Genomic DNA, 27,240 nt, shown 5'->3' with positions numbered 1-27,240 from the left:
AGAGAAAGAAAAGACTATACATGATTACAATCAAGCCGTGCACAGATAAAGAAATTAAGGGTACAAGATTAAGTGCTATGCTGTGCTAGATATGGTACGTTCCGAGAATGTGAACAATCATTAATAATCAATTCAACAATTCCTTTTCGCAATATTAATCTAAAAATCCAGCAATGTCTGTCTGTTGAAAAATTTGTCTTTTCTCATATAAAGATAAGGACGTGGCTAAAGTGCAGTAGAAAATGGACAGCATTATTTAAACTGATAAATCAGTTTATGTTTTCAAAGTTAAAAAATGAGTCTGCAAAATATAGTGGATAAATATAAAGGAGTTGAGAGTGCTTCCCATGACATTTTGTTTAAACTGGTACATGGGGAAGTGGTTGCTCATGTAATTCCTTCTGCTCCCCGAAACTTATCTTTCTATCACCTAATTCATGTTTCAACTAACTAAAGAACTAGCTTTTAAAAGAAATTGAGCATATTGGCTGAAGATTACCTATGATTTAAATATAAAACTATATGCAATGTATGATCATTAATGTGATTTTGAAAATCTAGAAGTCTATTTGAAATCTATTTGTCAAAAAGGTCACACAGCACAGAAACATGTTCCTCAGCCCAACACGTCCATATCAACCTAGTCGTCCCATCTAATCTAGTCCCATTTGCCCAGATTTAGACCATATCATTCTAAATCTTTCCATTTATCTGTCCAATTAACTTTGAAATGTTGTTACTGAACATGTCTCAACTTCCTCCACCATTCTCTATGTAGATAAAGTTCATGTTCTAGGAGCAGAATTAGGCCATTCGGCCCATCAAGCCATTCCACCATTCGATCATGGCTGATCTATCCACCCCTCTCAACCCCATTCTCCTGCCTTCTCCCCATAACCCCTGACATCCTTACTAATCAAGAATCTGCCAATCTCCATTGACTATCCATTGACCTTGCCTCCATAGCCATCTGTAGCAATGAATTCCATAGATTCACCACCATCTGACTATAGAAATTCCTCCTTTTATTGGAGTTGACTCTCCCACTAGTGGAAACATCCTCTCCACATTCACTCCATTGATGCCTTTCATTATTCATTAAATTTCAATGAGGTGTTCCCCTCACACCCTCCTCATCCTTTGTAAACTCCAGCGAGTACAGGCTCAGTGTCTTCAAATGCTTATCATAGAAACATAGAAAATAGTTGCAGGAGGAGGCCATTTGGCCGCTCGAGCCAGCACCGCCATTCATTGTGATCATGGCTGATCATCCACAATCAGTAACCTGTGCCTGCCTTCTCCCCATATCCCTTGATTCCACTAGCCCCTAGAGCTCTATCTAACTCTCTTTTAAATTCACCCAGTGAATTGGCCTCCACTACCTTCTTTGGCAGAGAATTCCACAAATTCACAACTCTCTGGGTGAAAAAGTTTTTTCTCACCTCAGCTAAATGGCCTCCCTTTTAGTCTTAGACTGTGGCCCCTGGTTCTGGACTCCCCCAACATTGGGAACATTTTTCCTGCATCTAGCTTGTCCAGTCCTTTAATGTATGTTAACCCACTCATTCCTGACCTCCTCTGGACCCACTCCAATGCTAGCACATCCTTCCCCAGATATGGTACCCAAAACTGCTCACAATACTCCAAATGTGGTCTGAACAGCGCCTTTTAAAGCCTCAGCATTACACCCCTGTTTTTATATTCTAGTCTTCTCGAAATAAATGCTAGCATTGCAGGGCAGCACGGTGGTGCAGCGGTAGTTGCTGCCTTACTGAGCTTGCAGCACCAGAGACCCGGGTTCGATCCCGACTACGGGTGCTGTCTGTACAGAGTTTGTGCGTTCTCCCCATGACCCCGTGGGTTTTCTCCGAGATCTTCGGTTTCCTCCCACACTCCAAAGACTTACAGGTATGTAGGTTAATTTGCTTGGTATGTGTTAATTGTCCTGCAGGAGGAGCATACCACTGCTCTAACTTCTATTTTCACTGCTCTAAGACAAAAGAGGAAATGGTGGGAAAAAAAAGACCTTGTCTTACTTTTTACCTCCACTTAGCCTCTCAAGTCAAAGCCTCAGCACTTGTCCTCAATCACAGCACTTCATCTCAGGCACTGCCACTCCCACAGATACAACATTCATTTAAGAACCCGGAATTTAGAGTTTAGAGATGCAGCATGGAAACAGGCCCTTCGGCCTACCGAGTCCATGCCGACAATCGATCACTCCTTCATACTTGCTCCAACATTCTCATCCAGTTCCTACACATTAGGAATAATTTACAGAGGCCAATTAACCTACAGACTCCCCCTTTGGGTTATGGGGGGCGGAAACAGGAGCACCCAGAGGAAACCCACATGGTCACAGGGAGAACATGTAAACTCCACACAGTTAGCACCCATGGTCAGGATCGAACCCGTGTTTCTGGCTTTGAGAGGCAGCAGCTCAATCAACTGCACTGGGAATATGGACTTTTAAAAGATATATTTCTACAATGATCTGAACCAGCAGCATATTCCATAAGAAAAATCCTTGCCAATTGCTTCTGTCCTGACCCAGACCAATGGTAGGTCGGGGGACCTGGAATGCTTTTGAACAGTTTCAGTTTTAAACATGATGCTGAAAATGGCAGATGCTGCATTTAAAGATCAGCAATACTTGTTATAATAGAAGATGTCCAATTTTCTTTATTCTTCCTGCATCTGACTTGAATTTTTATGGAAGAAATTTAGTTTACAAAAATCTAATGAAGTAGTTCTGATGAAACTGCACAAATACCATTTGCATCATTACCTGCATGATTTGGGAAAGATTGATTTTTATGGGATTTTTTTCCTTTTAGATCAAGCAAATGGGGTGAAGGAATAAATGGAACACAACCTCAGTATCAGGAAATAGCAGAGGAAATCCAGGAACCCCAGAAAAAGTCACCTGGTAAATTAATTGGTCTGCATGTATCTTCTCTATCTTGCATTAATAGATTAGGTAATATTGAAGAAAGATAAGTCATTATCACAGTTACCATCTTGTCGAAAATTGCAATAAAGAAGTAGACAAACTTTATGAATCCCTAGGAAATACTGCATTGCTATAAAGCATCAAAATCTATTCAAACATGCACGTAAACTCCACTGCATTAGTAATGTTCCTGAAGTAACGTTAAACATTAAATTAGATGGTTTTTTTATGCCTTCTATTCAAAGCCTGCAAGCATATCCTTAACAAGTTTTACCTGTCAGTGAATGATAGAAAAGGTCATGATTTTATCCTGTCAAGTGCCAGCTCTTTTCAGGACCAGTCCCATGAAGCAGTTGCTGAAATCCCTGCCCTTTTCTTTTCAATGTGCACAGGTCCAACCATTTTCCATATAGTTCTTTCTTAGTGCTCAATTATTTAGTGTTGGCATGATATTAGCTAGTAATCTAAAACAAAGTAGTGTCTGGTTTTAAAAGGAATAGAAGCAGCAGGTGACTTTTTAATCAGGCAGAGATTGTGTGTAAACATTGTATATTAATGTCAATTCCATAGAAACCAATCAGTGAGACTTGGACTCCTGCAGTTTATTAAAAACTAATCAAATTCCAAAAATGAAATTGTCCCTATTAAAACGATTTGCTATATTTCAAATACACTTAAGTAATATTGCAAGTTTAATTAAAGTTGCTATATTTATATTCTGCAGCTATTGACGATAATCCTATTGGTGTCAGTGTTAGAGATATAAATTAAATGAACAATAACCATAGAGAGTTGTTACAGATACTCATGGTTTCTGTCGACAGGAGCCTGAATGCTGAGCTAATCTTTAGTTTTTTTTAGACTGTGGATCTGCACATTTTAATATTACTTGTTTTGTTTGAACTTATGAACCAAATGGATTCTAGGGCAACACTAACCAACATGAAAAAAAACCTCTATCCCTTGCTTATTATTTCTTCCCATTTTAATCTGCCACATAAATTTAACTTTAATCAAACTTTTCCACATCTGTCTTAAAGAAGATTGAAATTTTGTTACTACAATAAAGGCATCGCATAATCGCACATTATCCATAAGTAATCAACTTTTAAAAATGCTATCAGAATGAAAAATTAAATGTGTATTGCTCTCTTCAACCCTCACTGCTGATGATTGTGCTATTCAGATATTCTTTTAGAGCTGACAGCAATTGATATTTCTAGTGACTTTCGAGGATAAAAGAAAAGCGAACTACGTGAAGGGTAATGCAGAGTTGGAGCGAAGGCGGCATACCCTTCTGGAACAGCAACAGCGAGAAACTAATCGCAGAGCACAGCGTGCAAAGGAGGAGCAGGAGAGAAGGGAGCGAGAGCTGCAAGAACAGGAACGGAAAAAGCAGCTTGAGCTGGAGAAAAGGTTGGAGAAGCAGCGTGAACTGGAACGTCAAAAGGAAGAACAGAGGAGGAAAGAAGTAGAAAAACGAGAGGTCTGTGAAAAATGATTTCAAATGCAAAGAACACAGTGCGTTATTTATATTCTCTGGTCAGCAAAGTGATGCATCTACATTTTATATTAAATTAGGAGAATCTGTTGAACATTTTCACAGGTTCAATATGATGTGCTGTGATTTTTATGAATGTTAAGTACTAGTCCTGACCATTGAGAAGGAAAAGGGTTTGTATTATCGCACCAAACTGTTTCCTTAAACTTGACTGAAACAATATTGAGAGGGGTTATGTCTACATGAGACTTGGAGGGTAAATATCTCTGGAAATGAGGCAGGAAGTTTGATTGTGATTCTGACCATAGACTCCAAAGAAACTCAAAAGTCATCAACTGCATTTCAGCATCACCTCCTGTCCTTTACTCATGTAAAGCTTTCTGAGAGAAAGCTCCTGCTTAAAAAAAAATCAAAATATCCATTTTACACGAATGAATATTTTAATGGTACTTGCCTCAAGCAACAGGGAACCAGTTCAACATGACACTGAATTTCTTTAAAGCAATTTTGCATTTACTTGGATTTTTTTGCATCCACATTTCCACAATTTAGAATTGTAAATTTTCACTTTTTGAGGAACTTGTTTTGTGTAACTGTATTTGTGTTGTTTTCCGTTAGGCAGCTAAGCAGGAACTGGAACGCCAGCGGCAGATTGAATGGGAGCGAATTCGGCGACAGGAACTACTTAACCAAAGGAATCGAGAACAAGATGAGATTGTCCAGTTAAAGGCTAAAAGGAAAAGTCTGGAACTTGAACTGGAAGCTTTAGTAAGTGGATTAGGAAAATAACACCTGGCCATTTTGGCACTGTTAATTAACACTGAAATTTTCAAGATACAAGGATGGTAGATGCTGGTTGAAAACAAAAAAGTAATATAAAGTGCAGTAGTAACTCAGCAGATTAGGCAACGTCTCTGTAAAACATGAAACATGTTTCGGGTCGGGACCCTTCTTCAGACTTGTGTTCATCCATGAATGATTGTCCTACATTTATATTGCCCGGGAGATCCTGTATGTCTCAATTTGAGGTCAGGAAAATCTACCTCATTCTACATTACAACTTCTGTGACTTCATCCAAGCTGTTAAATCCATGGCCACTACAACCAGTACCATCTCTTCATGGAAGTAACATTCTGTTTTTGGTTAGAACATTCTAATCAATGAGCTCTCAGTAGGCAGTGGCTTTTTGATGGATTCAGAGTCAGACTTCAGTCTGAAGAAGGATTCTGACCTGAATCGTCATCTATCCCTTTTCACCAGGGATGCTGCCTGACCTACTGAGTTACGCCACCGTCTATCTTCAGTATAAACTAGCACCTGCAGTTCCTTCCTACATGCTTTTTGATGGATTGTGTTTTGACCTGAGTGTGTGTTATTTTTTAAAAGTTTGTTGTATGTTCAATCAAAATTAATGTTCTGAAATAGTAGACTTTAATATGCTATATTGTTAAATAAGTTTATAACTTGAAAAGCCTCTAAGTACTTTAAAAGATTTTGAATATGTGTCCAGTGCACACAGTTAATCTCTGTTAAATGAACTGGAAAGATATACAAATATTAGGTCTTCTTGACAACCTCAGTCTAACAGGAAATATTTAAAGAGCAAGCACCAATTCTTTTCAAGCCCAGCCCCATGAATCAGTTCCTGAAATCCCAGCCAATTTTCTCAATATGTAAATATCCAGGGATTTTCCAAATTCTTAACACAACATGGTGTTTTGGTTGTGTTGTTAAAAACCTGAATTTTAACAAGCCTGAACTTGGAAAAATGTGTATATCACAGCTTTAAATGTTGCAAGTCATATTCCTCAAAAGCAGTAAGTACTGTCGCAAGTCTATTTGTATCATCAGTCTGAAAGTGAATGGGTTAAGCAGCGTGACAAATTGCATTGCCTCTGTTATACCCATTTCTATGAATATAGTCTTTTGTAGGATGGTGGAATATACATCACTGGCCTGAAAACATCCAACCTCCATTCCCACCCTGTACAAAAGTGAAATATGAGCAACTGACAATAGAAAATTCAGGTTGGATGAATAATATTTCTTTTGCAGGTATTCGTATCAAGGTAATCCAGCTTTTGGATAATAGAGCAGATTGATCTTGGCTCAGTGTCAATTATATGTTTTGCAATTAATATTTTTTTGGCAAGGAGATACTGACTATCCCTACAAACTCTCTTTAGTGTGTTATTCCAGCTTTTCCTTGAATCAGTATAATTGCTGTTATTGATTTAATATTTTTTAAACATCTAAATGCAATTATTACTTTTACTTGTCACAGAGTGAGAAACGGCAAAATGTGGCCAGCAAAGTGCAGGAAGTGAAGAACAGAAGGGAAGTTCAAGAAAATGAACTTAATCTCATAAATCAGAAGCATGACCAGAGGCGATCAGAAGTGAACCTTCTGCAACAGCAGCTCCAGGTGGTGACCTCTCCTTCCTAGATTGATTATAGATCAATCTATAATTATAGATGAGATTGGGATGGGATATAGATGGGATTATAGATGAGCTTCCTCTTTGAAACCACTAAATATTGTAACATATTTATTCAAATCTCTTGAGAAAGGATAACAATGTGAAACATTTTGCATCTGACATGGAACAAATTCATCTGGATCTACTCTACTTTCATGCACAGGTTATAAAGAAGGGACAGTGCCAACATTTTATATCCCAGTTGCATGAGCTATAAAATGTTTGAAGCCAGTGGTCCAAAGGGAACTCTTAGTGTTTATCTGCAAGCACCAGTGTAAATACCTGACCTTCGAAAGTTTTGCCTTAAGTCTGGGTTGAGCTGAGAATGTATGCACTTATAAATTCCTGGAGACTATGATCCAGGGCTAATCAGATCTGACGTAGGATCAAATTTTCCATTCATTTAAATAGGGATCCCTGTCCTGGGCATTCAGAAGAAAAAGGCAAGTTAAGTTTCAGATTTTGATATTTGATTTTTATTTCATGCCTTAATATTATAATTTTTATTTTTACTTTTTTTTGTTTTAATTGTTTAAAGCAATGACTATAGTTTTTCATTTCTCTAAATATAAAAGTCTTACAGACTTTGTGAGATGAAGCAAATGTAATCGCACTATGAAAAGAGGGAGAGAGGAAATGGGTATCTACTATTTGTTTGCGTACGTCAGTAGTGGGTAAGATGCTGAAATGTCTAATGGAGATAGAAGAACTCCATGGAAAGGATAAGTAGACACAAAATGCTGGAGTAACTCAGCGGGTCAGGTAGCATCTCGGGAGGGAAGGAATGGACGACGTTTCGGGTCGAGACCCTTCTTCAGACTCGTCTGCCCTCCATGGAAAGGATAATAGGATTGTGCAAAGCACACAGGGATTTATGAAGGAGAATTCACATCTGACTAAGTTGATGGAGTTATTTGAGGATGTGATGACTCGAAGAAATAAAGAGAACCCTGTGAATTTCTAGAGGCTTTTAGTAAGTTTGGCTAACAAGGTTAGAGCATCTGGGATTGGGGATAAAGCTCTGACATTGAATGAGAATTGGTTATGGACAGAAACCAAAGATGGGAATAAATTGATGATAAGGTAGAAATACAAGCAGTTGTACAGAGTAACACAAGAATTGGGATCTGCAGCATACACCTTATTTTATTTGAAACTTAATGCCTGTATAAAATTATATTGAGAATACTTGCAACCTTTTAACTTTGTAGTTAAATTATTAGCAAATCTGTTTTATTGTCTACTTTACCTTACACTCAACTGAAAGTGTTATTATGACAATATGTTTTTGTAGGAGTGTCAGAGGGTGCTGAATCAGCTAATCCCTGTGAAGCATGCTTTGAGCAACCAAATAAAAGAATATCAGCCCAACTCTAACCAGAGTGAGTATATCATATTCTTTAAGTGTATGTTCACTCCACTTGCATTTTCTTAAAGAGTCCATGCTGGTTTCCCATATGGATATAGTTGCTTTAAGTTTAAGCACATAAACATCAATAGATGTTCATATTTTCACCATCTGTGTGATTAGCTACAAATATTGTATTCCAGAACCAAGGCCCATAAGCCTGCCTGAAGTGGTATAGTTCTGGTTCTGGATGGTTCAAATATTCTGCCCCACAGCATGTCAACAGAAGGAGAAAGCAGACAACTTCTTCATGCTCAATTAAAGCTGAAAATCAAATAAATACAGATGCTGAAATGGCATGGAATGTCTGAAATGGAAACTGAAAATGCTGGAAATGTTACCCTTTAAAAAAAAAGTTCATAGATGCTGTTTGATCTGCAAAGTTGTTTCAGCATTTCCGTTTTCACTCAAATGAGGCTACCCTTTGCAGTCTTGTATGTCTTAAACAAAAGTGTGTTAGAAATTTTTAGGTTAGCAAATTTACTAAAATGTGTGTTCTTCTGGAATAGAACTCGACGTGTTGCAGCATAACCATACTGAAAAGCAAGAAACTTGCGAACGACTTCGCGAACAGCTGAAGGAACTGGAGCAAGAGACAGCTGACAAACTTTCCGAAATGGATGCTTTTAACAGCCAATTGAAGGTAATATCCAAACAGTGTTTTTAACAAGTGGGCCTGATCATCATTTGGAAGAAAGTTGCATTTAATCTCAGTTTTAATGTCATTCCTTTATCATTGTACTGAACAATAATTGAGAATGAGTTTTCCCATTCTCTCCCATAAATAAAACCCTATTTTATCACATGACACTAATCAAAATCTAGAATCTTGCTTAGTTTTCATATTGTCTCCCATGTCTATGAGTGCTGACTAACTTTAATACTTGCGCCTGCTGACTAAACAACGATGGCATTTAATAGTTTTTTTCCAAAAAAAGGTTACTCCCAACAAAAGTTGGTATGTTTACCCAACAGAACAGATATTTTGTTGACTTTGCAATTAGATCCTTTGATTTTTGTTGCCAGCTTTTGGTTCTTTGATCTTAAAATAATTCCCTGATTTTAAATGCTGTTTTTTCTCCCGAGTCATCTTTTCAATTTTGTAACTAAAGAGAAGGTACCTGCTTGTTTTGCCGAAGCCAAGTTTAAACTGGCTGAAAAACATGTTAAAATGAGAACAAGTAGGTAGGGAGACTGGGGACAAGAATGGAGTGAAAAGGGTTCCACTCTAGAAAAGGCCTCTATAACCTGCACATCAATAAAGGATCTGCTCCTGATAAATCCATTTTAAAAACAATTTCAGTTTCTTGAGATATTTTAAGCTTTGCAGCCTTTGAACAATTCAGGTAGAGGCAAACAAATTAGATAGGAGCAATTATACAATGTGTAAGAAGGAACTGCAGATAGACACAAAATGATGGAGTAAGTCAGCAGGACAGGCAACATCTCTGGAGAGAAGGAATGGGTGATGTTTCAGGTCAAGGCCCTTCTTCAGACTGCTTCTGTCTGAAGAAGGGTCATAGCCTGAAACATCACCTATTCCTTCTCTTCAGAGATGCTGCCTAACTCGCTGAGTTATTTCAGCATTTTGTGTCTATCAAGCAACTCCAGATGCTGGTTTACACCAAAGATAGATACAAAATGCTGGAGTAACTCAGCAGATCAGGCAGCATCTCTTGAGAAGAGGATTCAGGTGACGTTTCAGATCGCGACCCTTCACTTGTTTATGGGGATTAATTATGTCCAAATTTGATAACTGCATTTCCTACTTTACAACATTATTGTAGTTAAGAGATATCTCTTTGGCTTCAAGGTTTGGCTGATTTAAAAAAAAGCTATATAAATGCAAACTCTACTTTTATGTTAATGCATTTATTTCAATAATTAGATGCATTAGAATTTAGATGTAGTTTATGTTTACATGTACATTTGCTATGCATTACTTTATACATGTGTGGGACTGCACGATATAGCATATATTTTTGCATTAGTGACTATAACAAATTTAAAAATTATGCCAAATTTAAATATATGCTCATTTATAGATTGGTGCAGTAGTTTTCTATTTTCCATCTGATCATCCAAGAAGTATCTAGTTGTTGACGTGAATTGGGAAAGTTAGTGAAATCATTGGACCATGTTCATTAAAGTTGATTTGACTTGTTCATTTTTTATACTATACTGCCTCAGATTGTGGTGATATTTGAAAAGGCAGTGCAGCTGGATTTGAGGATTAATTGAAAGTGGTTTGAATTTATTTTAACATGCTTTTATCCATTTCTTTGCGGTGTACTCTTTAAACAGACTTGTTCGCCAAAATGTAGTGTATACATTCAGTGACCGAATAATATTTTATTTATTCTTTTCCCATACTTTATTATTTTACAGTGTGATGAAATGGACGACTTTGTACTTGAGTGCCTTCTATCTCTGCTGGGCTGTCTCAGCAGCTTGTTCCTTTTATTGAAGGTTGTTTGCTGAAAAAAGTCTTATTCTCTTTCTGCTTTCATGTATTCCTGTTTCCATAGTCCTTTACCCATTTGTGCTTTGTTGATATATCCTCAGTGCACACGCTCCAGAAATACTTTGGGAGTTATTTTAATAAATAGAATCCCAAGCTATCTATCTTTTCACATTAAAATAAATTAGGTCAACACAGGTTTTCAGGGAACAGGATATGTGAAAGTCTGCAGGTACTAGAATTTGGAGCAAAGATCTGTAACACAGATCTATCTGGATACAGTCAGATGGTAGATTTACATATGATTTCTAAAATATCTATTCTAAACTAAAATAAGTCACAGCATGTCCTGTCATTTTACATAAGGAAGATCCATAAACTTGCAGGAGTGGGCCTAGGCTTAATTTTCCTAATTCTGGGAGCAATAATGAGATTACCACAGTAGTTAGACACAGTTTAACTAATGTATACTGCAATCAAAGTTGTTTTTGGCAGTGCTTACAAATTATGAGAAATAAAATATGTTGCAATATTTGATTTTAGGAAACGGGCTATTTTTTCCTTCTCTTGAAGAATGATAGTTTTTGGAAAATATATGGTGGCAGTCATGAGCCAGTTGCTTGTGGCTACAGATGAATAGCACAAAATTGCCCACCAGTTGGCATTAAATCATTGGTAGCACTTGATCTTGACAGGTGAACCAACAGAGTAAGGCCTGGTGAGCAGTAAGCTTACACCAAACAGGGTAATTTATTAATTCTAGAAATATTTGTTTTAATGAAAATCCTATAAATCTGTATTAATATGTTGCGCTTTCAAAATTAAGCGTATTTGCTTTGAGAGATATTGACAATGTAGTTGATTGTCCTGAAAAGATTATTTGAGCCTGATTGTTTCTGTGCTGGTAGAATCTGCAGCAATACATTTGAATTATAATTGAGGACAATGGGCACACGTATTACTGGACACTATCCAGTATCCTTGTAGGTGGGATCTCTTTTCACCTTTCGCTATCTCTCTTTCTCTCTCTGGAGATCAGTGCCTGTGGTATATTAACAAAATGATAGTAAGCAGTAAAGCACAATCTATACCTGAATTCCTGCAGAAGTCTATAGTCAGTTGTTGCATATCATGTGCCCAATTCAGTCATACTTCATTGCTGGCTGCTATGTTTCATGTAGTAGGTTTACTAATGCTTTCTCTCTTTGTGTTTTAACCATCTTATTAATCTCAGATTTTCATTTTCTTGCACTTTTGCTTGTTGATGTATTACACATTGGCTTCAATTTTTCACTCTGTGACAATGTAAAATGGCAGTACTGCTAGCAAATTATGAAACAAAGGCTCCCTGCTCTCTTTTGCTGTTGAAGCAATTCTGGGTATGCTGTGGACCACTTTCCAATATTATTTACCATCACAGCCAACTATTCTTTGCTCGATGAAGGGGGATTTACTCCAGGTTGCTGCCTATTATGCGTTGTAAAGATTTTGTGCCCATCTATTCATTCCCTGGAGTCTTGGGAAATCTGGGTGGGATGGAGTGAGAGCATGGGAGGCAGTATTTGTTCGCTGAAATGGGATTTCTAAAAGTCATTTGTTGTTTCCATTACTATTTTGAAGGTTGTCAAAGGGGAAAAAAGATGCAGAATTTCCCTAGTAAACAGAATGTCAATGCTTTCTTTGTAGGATTAAAGTATTATTAGTGGGGCATAAATTTTCATTTATATTATTTTTTAATATAATTCTTTTCTGTTAAGCTAACCTAATGCAAATCTTAAACAAAAACTGGAAAGCCTAGTCGATTTATTCACAAAATGCTGGAGTAACTCAGCAGGTCAGGCAGCATCTCGGGAGAGAAGGAATGGGTGACGTTTCGGGTCGAGACCCTTCTTCAGACTAGGGCAGGTAGCATTTATGGAGGGAGGAACATTTAACGTTTCCGGTCTAGGACTCTGTTGTAACTGAGAAGGAGAGAAAATGTAAGTTAGTTTTCTGTACAAGGTCGGGGAGGATTTGTAGTTCAAGGGGAATAGCTCTGATTGTGTGAATCCAAAAAACTTAGTTACTGCAGTTACTAGCACCAGGCAGATTTGTAGCATCGGAAGTAGTTTATTTTCTGATGCAAATCTTTGGTTTGTAATATGGCTCAGTATCAACTGGACTTGTTGGCAGCAGCATGTGAAAGGGAAAATTGGGGCCATTGTTTTTTGAAAATGAAGACTTGCATTGTAATGTTTGCTGCAACAATGGAAGTATGAATTAGTCTCTTGCTGTGTAAAATGTTTACCCATTAGAAGATGGTCAATGGAATTCTCTCATCGCTTGCTGTCAGCACAGTTTTAGATATTCCTGCAATGCATTGAAAAAAATCTTATACTGCACTGGAAAAAAAGGTTTACAGTTCATTCAGTCTGCAGGAGAGGACTAGAATAGAAAGACTTAAAAGTTAAATTGCATTTTCAGACTTTTAATCCACCCCCCTAAATATCAACTGAACAGCTACAGACTTGATACATTATTCTAGAAATAAATTGTATTTGTTTGACCTGCTGCGTTTTTCCTGCAGTTTATTTTCATGCGGTCGGTGTAAAGCATATTATTAGTCTTCAAAAATCTGGGTGTTCAGGCCTGAATCTTGAAGGCAAACATTTCCCACTCTGCACGTCAGGAAGCTTGCCACATAATTCACCACCAGAAGGCTTTAGGCTACTCATCACATAGGATTTAGGCCACTTTGGATGGACTTCAAGGACTAAGTGGGTAATGGAAGGAGGTGAATTCTTACTGCAAACATTCAGCCCCAGTTGCCCCTGTGTGTGTCCCAGCCAACAGGAGGCACAGTGGTTCAGAAGACACTGAGTGATGGCTCACCAGGGTCTCATGTAAGAGTTGGGACTTTCCTGCAGTTCCCAGCCCTGGCCACGAGGCTCTTTTGATTTTTATGGAGAAATTGGTGCCACAAAGGACCACAATATTCCTTTCAGATGAAAGTGGTCCTTCGCCAAATGGAACTATTGACAACTCTTCTTGGGATATTGCTGACAAAGAAGGTATTTACTGCCCAAGGTGGTTGTAAATTATTGGCTGTCTATCCCTCTGACAGAGGTTTCATGGAACTAAACATCCCATAAAACTACCATGGAGAGCAATTAAGGATGAGGTTTGCTTTCACAAAATAGGCTGAAGGTAATTTTGTCCGTTTTCTTTCAACAAAGGACATTTATCATGCACTGGAGCGTATAATACCAATCCTAACAGTTTCATGAATGCAAGCTTTGATTTTATTTTTTAAACTAAAAATAATTTTTCTGTTTTTGATTTTGAACTAGGCTTCTATATTAATAAACGAGTCACGCTCATCGCACCACCATATAGATATCTCATCTATATCAAATGATATAGGCATATCAATGAGAGTAAAATAGCACCCTAAAGATACTGAGGCTGAAAGTGTTCTATCCTATTCATGCACTGAAGATCTGTATCGTTTTCTGCGCAGTTTAATGAATTTGGCTTTCCTAAACTTGACAACTGCATTTATTATAGATAATCAGATTTTTGTAAACTTGGGGTTGTCTGACAGCATTGCCTAAACCTTAATTACTTTTAGCATTCAATCTGTGTGCAGCAGGCGGTGGTCAGAGTGAGTACAGGGTCATTCCTGTGCATGTTCTTTATTTCCATCTCTATGGTTTTTATAATATGCATGTGTCACTAGCCGGTTTTAGGACTAATTTTTGTTAACAATAGCAACTAAAGTCAAGCACAACATTTAATAGATGTTTTGTTGCTCTCTATAATCCAACAGGAACTGCGAGAAAGCTACACCAAACAACAGTTTGCTTTGGAGCAGCTCTATAAAATCAAAGATGATAAAATTCGAACACTCGAAAGAAAAAAAACTGAAGAACTAGCAAGGAAAAAAAAACAAGAGGAGGATGCTGTGAGGTGAAATCATTCATGATTTTTGTTTAAAATGCTGAGAGATTGGATGTTAATTTGCTGTGATTGCAGTTAAAAAAATTGAATTCTTCGGCCCTTCAGTAGTTTTAATTTTGAGATTTTCTTATTTTTAAATAGAGATAATTAAATGAAAGGTTGTGCATGAAAGAAAGACAAATTTTTAAAACAATATTCCCAACATTTGTTGCTGGATGTTTTGGCATAATGCTTGAGACCTTTACAAATGCTTCTTCTTATAATTCTAAACTCATTTTTGTCTCTCTCAGCTAAAGTGGTTGATTAGCTGTCAGACATGCCATTTCTCAGTTAGCTCAGCAGATGTTGTGCTTGCTTGAAGCAGTCCATTATGGGTTATTCATCCCTACTTCCCAAGAGAAATCAGACAAGCATCCTGACTAAAACTTACCAGAGCTCCAAAAATAAATTTGATTTGACTGGAAAATACTATTTGTCTAGTTGCTATTTATGTCTATACATATATTAATAATACATTGACTTTTGTAATCCACATATACCAATTTTAATTTGCGCAAAGGCAGGGCAACCTTCCTTTCAGTCAGGAGAGTTATAGAGTTGGGTTACAGAAATAAAGATAGACTTCCCCTGATCCTCGCTTTTCATCCTGTCAGCATCTGCATTCAATGAATCAACCTTCTGCCAGCACCAGCAAGATTCCACCGCGAGACACATTCCCCTTCTGTCCACCTTCAAGCATTTGAAAGGGGTTTACTCTTCCTGATTCCCTGCTCTACTACTCCGCCCCCATCAACCACTCCCATCCTACAGCCCATGCACCACTTGACCTTTTTGACCTTTTCCCTTCGCACCATCCAGGGACCAAATCAGTCCAATCTAGTGCATTGTATTCATTGTTCCCACTATGATTCCTTTACACTGGAAAGGAATTGTTGTAGATTGGGTGACTGCTTTGCATTCAGCCTGCAAAGGTAACCCTGAGCTTATTGTTGACCAGCACTTTAATTCTCCATCTCACTCCCATTTTGACTTGTCCGGTCTTCACCTCCTGCACAGTTTTAATAATGCCCAACACAAGCATGAGGGACAGCACTTAATATTCCATCTGAACACATAGCAGCTTTCCAGCCTCAACATCGAATTCCCCAAGATAACTAATTTACTTTGTCAAGGCAGAACCAGAAATTTCTGCTGTTAGTCATCCATCTGTGATAATGGCTCAGAATTTGTTCATCTTCCCTCCTCCATTACCACACCCACACATGCTATTTGTGGCTCATCACAATTCCTTGTCGTCCTCTATCTCACCCAATAACAACATTCCCGCAGCAACCCTGGCCTCAAGTTATCACAGATAATCTTTTTATCGAAGATGTGTTAAGATTGAATAAATGATCAAAATACAAGGTCCTGGAGTAACTCAGCAGATCATGCTGCACCTGTGGATGGCATGGATCCATGTCCTCCAGAGATGCTGCCTGACCTACTGAGTTGCTCCAGCACATTGTGCTTTACTTGTGATACCAACACCTGCAGTTCCTTGTTTTGGAAAATAGGTGATCTAAAATTGCCATAAAAGTTTGTTTTTACATTTGTTTTAGAAAAGCAAAACAAGAAAAAGAAAATACCTGGAAATTAAATGTCATGAGAGAAGAGGAGATCAAGCAGCGGAAGCTGGAGGAAGAACGACTCCAAGATAAAATCCGTAAAGAAGAAAATCTGAAAAATGAAGAGTCTGCTGCCAAGCAAAGGGAAATGGAAGCACAAAGTAAAAGACTTGCTGAGGAGAAGCAGCACCATGAGGAAGAAGAGAACAAAAGGCATGTACAACTTCAAAGGGAGGCTGAAGAGAAGCACCGTCATGAAGAAGAGGAAAAGAAGCGACGGGCACTGCTTCAGAGAGAAGCTGAAGAGAAACGGCGTCATGAAGAGGAAACGAAAAGGAAAGCTCAGAGTCAGAAAGAGGAGGAGACGAAGCACCAGCGTGAGGAAGAAGAAAAGAAAAGACAAGAAGCCATGAAACGCGATGAGTCTGAGAAACCTCGGGGGAAGATTGATGTGCAAGTTAAAGCCAAAGACCTGATGAAAATCTTTGATGATAAACCAATATATGGATCAAGGAAAGGAGGTACAGAAATCACGTTGTTTTGTATCTAATATATGTCTGATCCGAGCACAATAGAGGCTAATACTTCAGCACAAAAACAAGGGAGTACTAAACTATAAGAAGTGCAGGGCCGGAAGGTAGAGTGAAACAGGAAATATATTTTTACCATAAGAGGCTCGTTCAAGACAGTGGGGAAGAAGCTGTTCTTGAATCTGGTGGTGGTGGTTTCAAACTTATGTACCTCCTGTACGTCCTTTGAAAAAGAGGAGAAAGAAAAATGATTGTGTGAACAATCTATGATAACATTGGCTATTTCGCAAGACATTGTGAAGTGTAGATGGGAATCCATATGGGGGGAGAGGTTGGTTTGCATGATGGAGTGGGTTGTGTCCAGAATAATACAAATAAATTCCATATCTGTAAAATATTTAAGGTATGTGTGGTTAGAAAATGTGCTAATAGAATAGTAATTTATTTATGTTTGATATGTTTGTCCAAGTGTACATACCTGTGATGCTGCTGCAAGCAAGATTTTCCTGTACCAGGACCACATTGTACTTGTGACAATAAACTCGACTTTTCAAATTATTTCAATTTGAGTTTCGTTTATTGTCATGTGCAAAGGTATGATCACATAAAGCACAATGAAAATCTTGCCTGCAGCAACATCACAGGTACAAAAATCCAGACAAACACACAAAGACAAATTATACATGATAACATTTTGAAAAGAAAAGGTAGTGCAAAAAAGCAAAACGTTAGTGCAAAACACAATTGGGGAAAAAAACAAGTCCATGGTCATGCAAGAGGCGGACAGTGGCCTTCCATTATCAAGGCAGATTAGGGGTTAATTCAACAACCTGACAGATGTAGGAAAGTAGCTGCTGAACCTGGTGATTAGGGACGCATGATGAGAAGAGGGTGGTGGAAATCCTTGAGGATAGATACCATCCTCTTAAGGCAGAACCTCATGTTGATGCTTTAATGGACAGGATGTCTGCCATCGGGACAGGCAGCATCTCTGGAGAGAAGGAATGGGTGACATTTCGGGTCGAGACCATTTTGTGTTTACCTTCGATTTAAACCAGCATCTGCAGTTCTTTCCTACACATGTCTGTGCCCACGATGGATTGTAACTTCTGGCTAAATTTCCTTATGTCATTAGTACATTTCATTCTTTGCTCTTTAATTAGCTGGAAAGGCGAGTAAGTGTGTACGAGTAAGTGTGTACATCGTAGTATACATAGATTTATTCACAAAATGCTGGAGTAACTCAGCAGGTCAGGCAGCATCTCGGGAGAGAAGGAATGGGTGACGTTTCGGGTCGTATACATAGTATACATAGATCCAGTCTTCATTAAATTATTAAGCTTAATTCTATGCCTGTATAGTAGTATATTCACACTTCAAGAAGAAGCTCACTGTTGGATGCCTTATCAAAGTTATAACATTAAAAGACACAAATTGCTGGAGTATCTCAGCGGGTTAGGCAGGATCTCTGGAGACATGGGTAAGTGATATTTTGGGTCAGACCCTTCTTCAGACAGATTGTGGATGGGGGAAATAAAGCTGGATGAGGGGAGGGGCAGGACAAAACCTGCCAAGCGATAGGTGGATACCAGTGAGGGGGAGTGATGGTTGAAGAGGCAGATGTTTGGGCGAAGGCCAGAAAGTGAAAAGGCGAAAGGTGTGAGATAATAATAGTTGTGAATTGTGAAGCCGGAAGAAGGAATGTAACTGGATGAGGGAGAAAATGGGTGCGATCTCAGGTAGGGCACAGGGAAATGAGGGGAGGCATGGAAAATAGGGGCACGGGAAGAAGTGGGGGGGGATGGGGGATGGATTGATAAATTACCTAAAATTGGAGAATTACCATTGGGTTGTAAGCTACCCAAGCTGCATATGAGGTGCTGTTCCTCCAGTTTGGATGTCGCCTCACTCTGGTAGTGGAGTTGGCCCAGAACAGAAAGGTCACTACGGGAATGGGAAGAGGAGTTAAAATATTTAGCAAAAGAGAGATCCAGCAGACCTTGGCAAATCAAGTGCAGGTGTTCCACAAAATGGTCGCCAAGTCCACTCTTGGTCTTGTATAGGAAAGCACTGCAGATGTTGGTTTACACTGAAGATAGACCCAAAATGCTTGAGTAACTCAGCGGGACAGACAGCATCTCTGGATAGAAGGAATGGGTGACATATGAGTTTGAGACCCCTCTTTAGTTTCATCACCCATCCCTTCTATCCAGAGATGCTGTCTGTCCCGCTGAGATACTCCAGCATTTTGTTTCTACTCTTGGTTTTGCCAATGTAAAGGAGGACACATCGGGAACACTGGATATAGTAGATGAGGTTAGAGGAGATGCTCCGTCTCACCTGGAAGGACTGCTGGGGGTCCCTGGATGTATGTATTGGAACAGATGTTGCATTATCTGTGGTTGCAGGGGGAGGTTCCTGTGGAGGGGGTGGTTTGGATGGGAAGGGGTAAGTGAACCAAGGAGTTGCGGAGGGACCGGACTCTGTGGAAGATGGAAAGGGGTGGGGATGGGAAGATGTGACTGGTGGTGGGATCACTTTGGAGATGACGGAAATGTCAGAGAATGTTGGATACGGAGGCTGGTGGGCGAAAGGTGAGGACTGGGGGGCTCTATCCTTGAAGAAATATGAAATCGACATCGACAATTGGGAAACCAATGCCAAGAACTCTGGCGAACCATCATCCAAAAATGAACAGCGACCTTCGAAGCCAACAGATGTGCAGAATTAGAAGAAAAGAGAAGTAAACGGAAAGAGAGGAAACAACAACCAAAGCCTGGTCTGACATCTGGAATTATCTATCCTGAATGCCGAAGAACTTTCAAAGCCAGGATTGGACTTATAAGCCACCTGAGAGTTCATAAAAACAACAGAACGTAGACCATCATCCTCAACCTTGAGGAATAGCGACGACAACCTTCAGCACCTCTTCAACCGTAACACTGACTGCTCTCGAAGATACTTCCATTGACTGCCCCAAGTTCCTCCATCCTACTGTCTTTCTCCACGGTAAATACAGATTGTGGACCTTGCCCATATCCTGTGGCTCCACTCAGAAGTGACCGCTTTAATTCCTGAGAGGTCCCACTCTCTCTCCAGTTACCCTTTTCCCCCTTACATATTTATAAAATCTTTTGGGTTTGTCCTTAATGCTACCCGCCAGAGCTATCTCCTGGCCCCTTATTGTCCTTCTGGTCTCCTTTTTCAGTTTACTCCTTAGTTCCCGAAAGTCCTCCAGGGATGCACTTGATCCAAGCTGCCTATACCTGCCCCATGCATCCTTCATGGTTTTGACCAATGCCTCAATTTTCCCCGTCAGCCAAGCTTCCTTACGTTTGCCTGCTTTGCCCTTCACTCTAATGGAGATGTAAGTATCCTGAGCTTTTGTCAGCACACTTTAAAAAAAACATCTCCACTTTCCCAATAGAGAGGAAAGGAACACAATGTTCCTCTCCCCTCAAATAACCTGCTCCGGTCAACTTGAGTGAGACCTTCTTTCATACCCTCATAGTTGACCTTACCCCATTTGTGCAGTTTAACACATGGGCCCTCTCTGTCCCTATCCATAACTATCTTAAGCCTAATCAAACTGTGGTCACTAGTCCCAAATGCTCTCCCAATTTCCCAATACTGGATCCAGTGTTGCCCTCTCACGTGTGGGGCCTCTATATACTGCTTGAGAAAACTCTCCTGAACACTTTTGAGGAATTGCAAACCATTTAAACCCTTCACACCATGATTTTCCCAGTCAATATTGGGAAATTTTAAATCCCCTATTACAACAATCTTATTTGACCTGCAGCTGTCTGCAATCTCCTGGCATATCCCCGTTGACTATTCGAGGGTCTGTAGTACACCCCTAACAAGGTAATCATCCCATTCTTGTTCTTCAGCTCCACCCATATAGCCTCACCAGACGAACTGTCCGTAACGTCACCTCTGACCACTGCCGTGACGTCCTCCATAGCCAACAATGCAACTCCCCCTCCTCTTTTTCCCTCACCGTTGTCTCTCCTGAAGCTCCTGTACCCCGGAACATTGAGCTGCCAGTCCTGCCCCTCCCTTAACCAGGTTTCAGTCATGGCTACAACGTCCCAATCTCTCGTACCTATCCATGCCCTAAGCTCATCTGCCTCATCCGTGAGGCACATAGAAACATAGAAACATAAAAAATAGGTACAGGAGGAGGCCATTTGGCCCTTCAAGCCAGCACCGCCATTCATTGTGATCATGGCTGATCATCTACAATTAGTAACCCGTGCCTGCCTTCTTGCCTCCCTTGATTCTGCTTGCCCCTAGAGCTCGATCTAACTCTCTTTTAAATTCATCCAGTGGAATTGGTCTCCACTGCCTTCTGTGGCAGAAAATTCCACAAACTCACAATACTCTGGGTGAAATAGCTTTTTCTAATCTCAGTTTTAAATTGCCTCCTCTTTATTCTTAGACTGTGGCCCCTGGTTCCCAACATTGGGAACATTTTTCCTGCGTCAAGCTTGTCCAGTCCTTTTATAATTTTATACGTTTCTATAAGATTTCCTCTCATCCTTCTAAATTCCAGTGAATACAAGCCCAATCTTTCCTCAAATGACAGCCCGCCATCCCAGGGATTAACCTCCTGAACCTACACTGCACTGCCTCAATCGCAAGGATGTCCTTCCACAAATTAGGAGACCAGAACTGCACACAATACTCCAGATGTGGTCTCACCAGGGCCCTGTACAACCGCAGAAGGATCTCTTTCCTCCAATACTCAAATCCTCTTGTTATGAAGGCGAACATGCCATTTGCTTTCTTCACTGCCTGCTGTACCTGCACGCTTACCTTCAGTGACTGGTGTACAAGGACACCCAGGCCTCGTCGCACTTCCCTTTTTCTTAATCTTACACCATTGAGTTAATAATCTGCCTCTTTGTTCTTGCCGCCAAAGTGGATAACCTCACATTTATCTACATTATACTGCATCTGCCCACTCACTCAACCTGTCCAAGTCACCCTGCAACCTCCGAGCATCCTCTTCGCAGTTCATACTGTCACCCAGCTTTGCTTTTGTCATCTGCAAATTTGCAAGTGTTACTTTTCATTCCATCATCTAAATCATTAATATATATTGTAAATAGTTGCGGACCCAGCACCGAGCCTTGTGGCACTCCACTCGCCACTGCCTGCCATTCTGACAGGGACCCGTTTATTCCTACTCTTTGTTTTCTGTCTGCCAACCAATTCTCTATCTGTGTCAATACCCTACCCTTAATACCATGTGCTCTAATTTTGCCCACTAATCTCCTGTGTGGGACCTTATCAAAGGCTTTCTGCCCCTTGCATTAAAATACCTGCAATTTAAACCAACCCTCCTTCCTCGCTCTCCGCCTTTCACCTGCTTATTCTGTCATCTAATCTTTCCCTCACCACCCTCCATACCAAATTTTCATCTCTCACCTGCCTCTGTCCTGTATGAGATCCCACCCCTTGCCAATCTAGTTTAAACCCTCCCGTGCAGCATTATTTAATATTGACTATGCATAAATCTCTATTTCAACATGCTAAAAAAGTTACTTACTTTCTCTACTTGTTTAACTTCAGTTTGATTGTTTCATTTTCCGGTAATTTCTAATTTGTTGTATAATTGAAATTGGAGCAATATTCTGGAGTTTAAACCGGTGTATTAGCATTTTATGATCCTGCTCAAAGTACCGGTTTATTACTCCATGATGCTGTACATGTTGTCTCAATGAATTGCCGCCATCACATGGTACTTTATTACATTTCTACCACCTCGGGAGATGGCATGTTGTTATGATCACTTGGCACCGCATGACACTTTGACAAATTGCTACCATTGCATGTGCATGTTGTTTCAGTATATTTGATATTCTCCTATGAAACTGCGATTGACATCAATCTCTGATCAGTACGTGAAAATATTGCTCCTGAATGTTTTATATTTTATTCACAACTCTAGTCGTCTTGGCATCGTGTTCAATATCTCCCCCAATGCTCTTTTAAAAAAAAAATGTTATTTGGGAAAATGAGAACCACTAGCTTGAGCCTAATATTAATAGATTTACTTCGCAAACTGAAGCACAAAATAATGCTCGCAATTGGCAAGTCAATAATTCATTAAAATGTTTTCTGCAGGGCCAATCAACAAAAGTGCAATCTCCATGCATAGAAAGTCTGCTGTGTTGGCAAATTACCGGGCATTATATCCATTTGAAGCAAGAAATAATGATGAACTCAGCTTTCAGGCTGGAGATTTAATAGAGGTAGGAATTTGTTTTCAAATGAGTTGCTCTATTCTTATTTGTTCAAGTGTCTTAGTTGGTGGACAGTAGGTGATCATTGAAAAAATAAATACTGTACAAGTATCCAGCTACAATAAGTGTCTTAAAATGTACTGCATTAGCTAATTCCTAAATCTTATGCAGTCTTTGACTTGGATGCATTTAATACCTAGAACCAAAATGCTTGCATTTTGGAGCAAATGAAAATCTGCTTTGCTTTATTATGAGAGGCACCATGTGATTATTTCGTTGAACTCCTGGAAGTAAGGCTTTTATTTGGTGTGATATCCCTGCATAAGCATTCTGTCTTGAATCAACTATTCTTCTTTCTCTTCTGAAGACTTTACTCAGGTTTTAGTGATGCCATGTTGATATCCATTCCCTTGCAAGGGGTGACATAGAATCAGGAGATGTTGAATCAGTGTGGATAGAAATGAGAAATTGTAAGGGTAAAAAGACCCTAATGGGAGTTATCTATAGGCCCCCAAACAGTAGCCTCGACATAGGGTGCAAGTTGAATCAGGAGATAAAATTGGCGTGTCAAAAATGTAATGCTACGGTGGTTATGGGAGATTTCAACATGCAGGTAGACTGGGAAAATCAGGTTGGAAATGGATCCCAGGAAAGAGAGTTTGTAGAGTGCCTTCGAGATGGATTCTTAGAACAGCTTGTACTGGAGCCTACCAGGGAGAAGGCAATTCTGGATTTAGTGTTGTGTAATGATCCTGATCTGATAAGGGGACTAGAGGTAAAAGAGCCATGAGGAGGCAGTGATCACAACATGATAAGTTTTACTCTGCAAATGGAAAGGCAGAAGGGAAAATCGGAAGTGTCGGTATTACAGTATAGCAAAGGGGATTACAGAGGCATGAGGCAGGAGCTGGCCAAAATTGACTGGAAGAAGGCCCTAGCAAGGAAGACGGTAGAACAGCAATGGCAGGTATTCCTGGGAATAATGCAGAGGTTGCAGGATCAATTTATTCCAAAGAGGCGGAAAGACTCTAAGGGGAGTAAAAGACACCTGTGGCTGACGAGGGAAGTCAGGGACAGCATAAAAATTAAGGAGAGGAAGTATAACATAGCAAAGAAGAGTGGGAAGACAGAGGATTGGGACTCTTTTAAAGAGCAACAAAGGTTAACTAAAAAGGCAATACGGGGAGAAAAGATGAGGTACGAGGGTAAACTAGCCAATAATATAAAGGAGGATAGCAAAAGTTTTTTTAGGTACATGAAGAGAAAAAAAATAGTCAAGGCAAATGTGGGTCCCTTGAAGACAGAAACAGGGGAATTTATTATGGGGAACAAAGAAATGGCAGACGAGTTAAACCGTTACTTTGGATCTGTCTTCACTGAGGAAGTTACACACAATCTCCCAAATGTTCTAGGGGCCGGAGAACCTAGGGTGATGGAGGAACTGAAGGAAATCCACATTAGGCAGAAATGGTTTTGGGTAGACTGATGGGACTGAAGGCTGATAAATCCCCAGGGCCTGATGGTCTGCATCCCAGGGTACTTAAGGAGGTGGCTCTAGAAATAGTGGAAGCATTGGAGATCATTTTTCAATGTTCTATAGATTCAGGATCAGTTCCTGTGGATTGGAGGATAGCAAATGTTATCCCACTTTTTAAGAAAGGAGGGAGAGAGAAAACGGGTAATTATAGACCAGTTAGTCTGACATCAGTGGTGGGGAAGATGCTGGAGTCAATTATAAAAGACAAAATTGCTGAGCATTTGGATAGCAGTAACGGGATCATTCCGAGTCAGCATGGATTTACGAAGGGGAAATCATGCTTGACAAATCTACTGGAATTTTTTGAGGATGTAACTAGGAAAATTGACAGGGGAGAGTCAGTGGATGTGGTGTACCTCGACTTTCAGAAAGCCTTCGACAAGGTCCCACATAGGAGATTAGTGGGCAAAATTAGGGCACATGGTATTGGGGGTAGGGTACTGACATGGATAGAAAATTGGTTGACAGACAGAAAGCAAAGAGTGGGGATAAATGGGTCCCTTTCGGAATGGGAGGCAGTGACCAGTGGGGTACCGCAAGGTTCGGTGCTGGGACCCCAGCTATTTACGATATACATTAATGACTTAGACGAAGGGATTAAAAGTACCATTCGCAAATTTGCAGATGATACTAAGCTGGGGGGTAGTGTGAATTGTGAGGAAGATGCAATAAGGCTGCAGGGTGACTTGGACAGGTTGTGTGAGTGGGAGGATACATGGCAGATGCAGTTTAATGTAGATAAGTGTGAGGTTATTCACTTTGGAAGTAAGAATAGAAAGGCAGATTATTATCTGAATGGTGTCAAGTTAGGAGGAGGGGGAGTTCAACGAGATCTGGGTGTCCTAGTGCATCAGTCAATGAAAGGAAGCATGCAGGTACAGCAGGCAGTGAAGAAAGCCAATGGAATGTTGGCCTTCGTAACAAGAGGAATTGAGTATAGGAGCAAAGAGGTCCTTCTACAGTTGTACCGGGCCCTGGTGAGACCGCACCTGGAGTACTGTGTGCAGTTTTGGTCTCCAAATTTGAGGAAGGATATTCTTGCTATGGAGGGCGTGCAGCGTAGGTTCACTAGGTTAATTCCCGGAATGGCGGGACTGTCGTATGTTGAAAGGCTGGAGCGATTGGGCTTGTATACACTGGAATTTAGAAGGATGAGGGGGGATCTTATTGAAACATATAAGATAATTAGGGGATTGGACACATTAGAGGCAGGAAACATGTTCCCAATGTTGGGGGAGTCCAGAACAAGGGGCCACAGTTTAAGAATAAGGGGTAGGCCATTTAGAACGGAGATGAGGAAGAACTTTTTCAGTCAGAGAGTGGTGAAGGTGTGGAATTCTCTGCCTCAGAAGGCAGTGGAGGCCAGTTCGTTGGATGCTTTCAAGAGAGAGCTGGATAGAGCTCTTAAGGATAGCGGAGTGAGGGAGTATGGGGAGAAGGCAGGAACGGGGTACTGATTGAGAGTGATCAGCCATGATCGCATTGAATGGCGGTGCTGGCTCGAAGGGCTGAATGGCCTACTCCTGCACCTATTGTCTATTGTCTATTGAGATAGCAACTTTGGATGTGATCTGAACTGAGTGCAATGTCTAGAGGGGCTGCTACATCACAATCTTGTTGTACACATCAATGCATAATGTATAGTTTTATCATTTATATATTAAAATTATTGGAACTGCAGCAGGCACAACAAGTACAGGAAATTGAAATTCAAGAGTAGAACTTTTTTACCACCTTTTATTCCTGAGTCTAACTTTATTCTGTCATCCACAGGTTGATGAAGCAACTGAGGGGGAATCAAGCTGGCTGTATGGGACTTTACAAGGGAAAGTTGGTTGGTTCCCAGTAAATTACGTAGAGAAGGCAACGGAGAATACAGCTCCTTTATCCCCCAAAAGGGCATTATTGCCACCCACAAAACCTGTTTCAACTACCTCAGTGTCTCCTGGGTTAGTGTCTCAGAGTTTTACTTTATTAAGGTTTTAATGCTTCCTTGACTTGACATTCAAATTTTAGGACAGGACTGCAGCAGCATTATTTCATTTAATTTGTAGTTTTGGGCGCTACCTTTGTGATTGAAGCACTCCTTTCAAAAAGATTTTAGTTGAAAGCAAAAAAATCAAACTGCTGTAGTAACTATGAGGGAAAATAAATGGTTAATGATTCGAATTGAGACTCAATTTAGGACTGAGAGTGGGGAGGGAAGATGGCTGGTGTAAAGAAGGGAGGAGGAGGGGTGAACCAGGTAGGAATGAGGGGGGGTAATGGGCAGAAGGAGGGAGAGAGAGGGAGTTGGGATTCAGAGACATTTGGGTGATACATGGAAGTAACTATCAAGGAAAGGGGGGAGAAGTGCAGATTCAGCCAGTAGGTGGAGGAGAAGATGATGGTGGAGACTGAAACTGGAAGTTGATAAATAGGGATTAAAATGCTACAGGTAAGGAAAGTAATAATGGGAAGCATGAGGAGAGATAAAGGAAAAATTGACCCAGTTGGGGGCGAAGATCCAGTGTATATAGTGGGTGGCAACTGACAAAATATTTATAATTTTCTGGTCAATGAAGAAATG

General features: G+C 40.0%; 1 protein-coding gene across 9 annotated transcripts in view; it reads left to right on the top strand.

Moving 5' to 3' along the window:
- The window catches only part of LOC144593628 (intersectin-2-like), a 143,343-nt gene that overhangs the window by 68,077 nt on the left and 48,026 nt on the right, over positions 1-27,240 (top strand). For 7 of the 9 annotated variants that reach the window (XM_078399493.1, XM_078399489.1, XM_078399487.1 and 4 more), the window contains 11 exons: positions 2,838-2,929; positions 4,177-4,439; positions 5,073-5,222; positions 6,740-6,880; positions 8,230-8,317; positions 8,853-8,986; positions 10,732-10,812; positions 14,613-14,752; positions 16,345-16,871; positions 23,016-23,143; positions 26,445-26,620. In XM_078399493.1, the coding sequence (XP_078255619.1) occupies positions 2,838-2,929; positions 4,177-4,439; positions 5,073-5,222; positions 6,740-6,880; positions 8,230-8,317; positions 8,853-8,986; positions 10,732-10,812; positions 14,613-14,752; positions 16,345-16,871; positions 23,016-23,143; positions 26,445-26,620 (1,920 nt within the window). The remainder of the gene's footprint in view (positions 1-2,837; positions 2,930-4,176; positions 4,440-5,072; positions 5,223-6,739; positions 6,881-8,229; positions 8,318-8,852; positions 8,987-10,731; positions 10,813-14,612; positions 14,753-16,344; positions 16,872-23,015; positions 23,144-26,444; positions 26,621-27,240) is intronic. The other 2 variants (XM_078399496.1, XM_078399492.1) reach the window with 1 other exon arrangement.

This window comes from Rhinoraja longicauda, chromosome 5, assembly GCF_053455715.1.
Source record: "Rhinoraja longicauda isolate Sanriku21f chromosome 5, sRhiLon1.1, whole genome shotgun sequence".
Taxonomy (NCBI): Eukaryota; Metazoa; Chordata; class Chondrichthyes; order Rajiformes; family Arhynchobatidae; genus Rhinoraja; species Rhinoraja longicauda.
The sequence above is the reverse complement of the archived record's forward strand: the minus strand, read 5'-3'. Positions and strand labels throughout refer to the sequence as shown.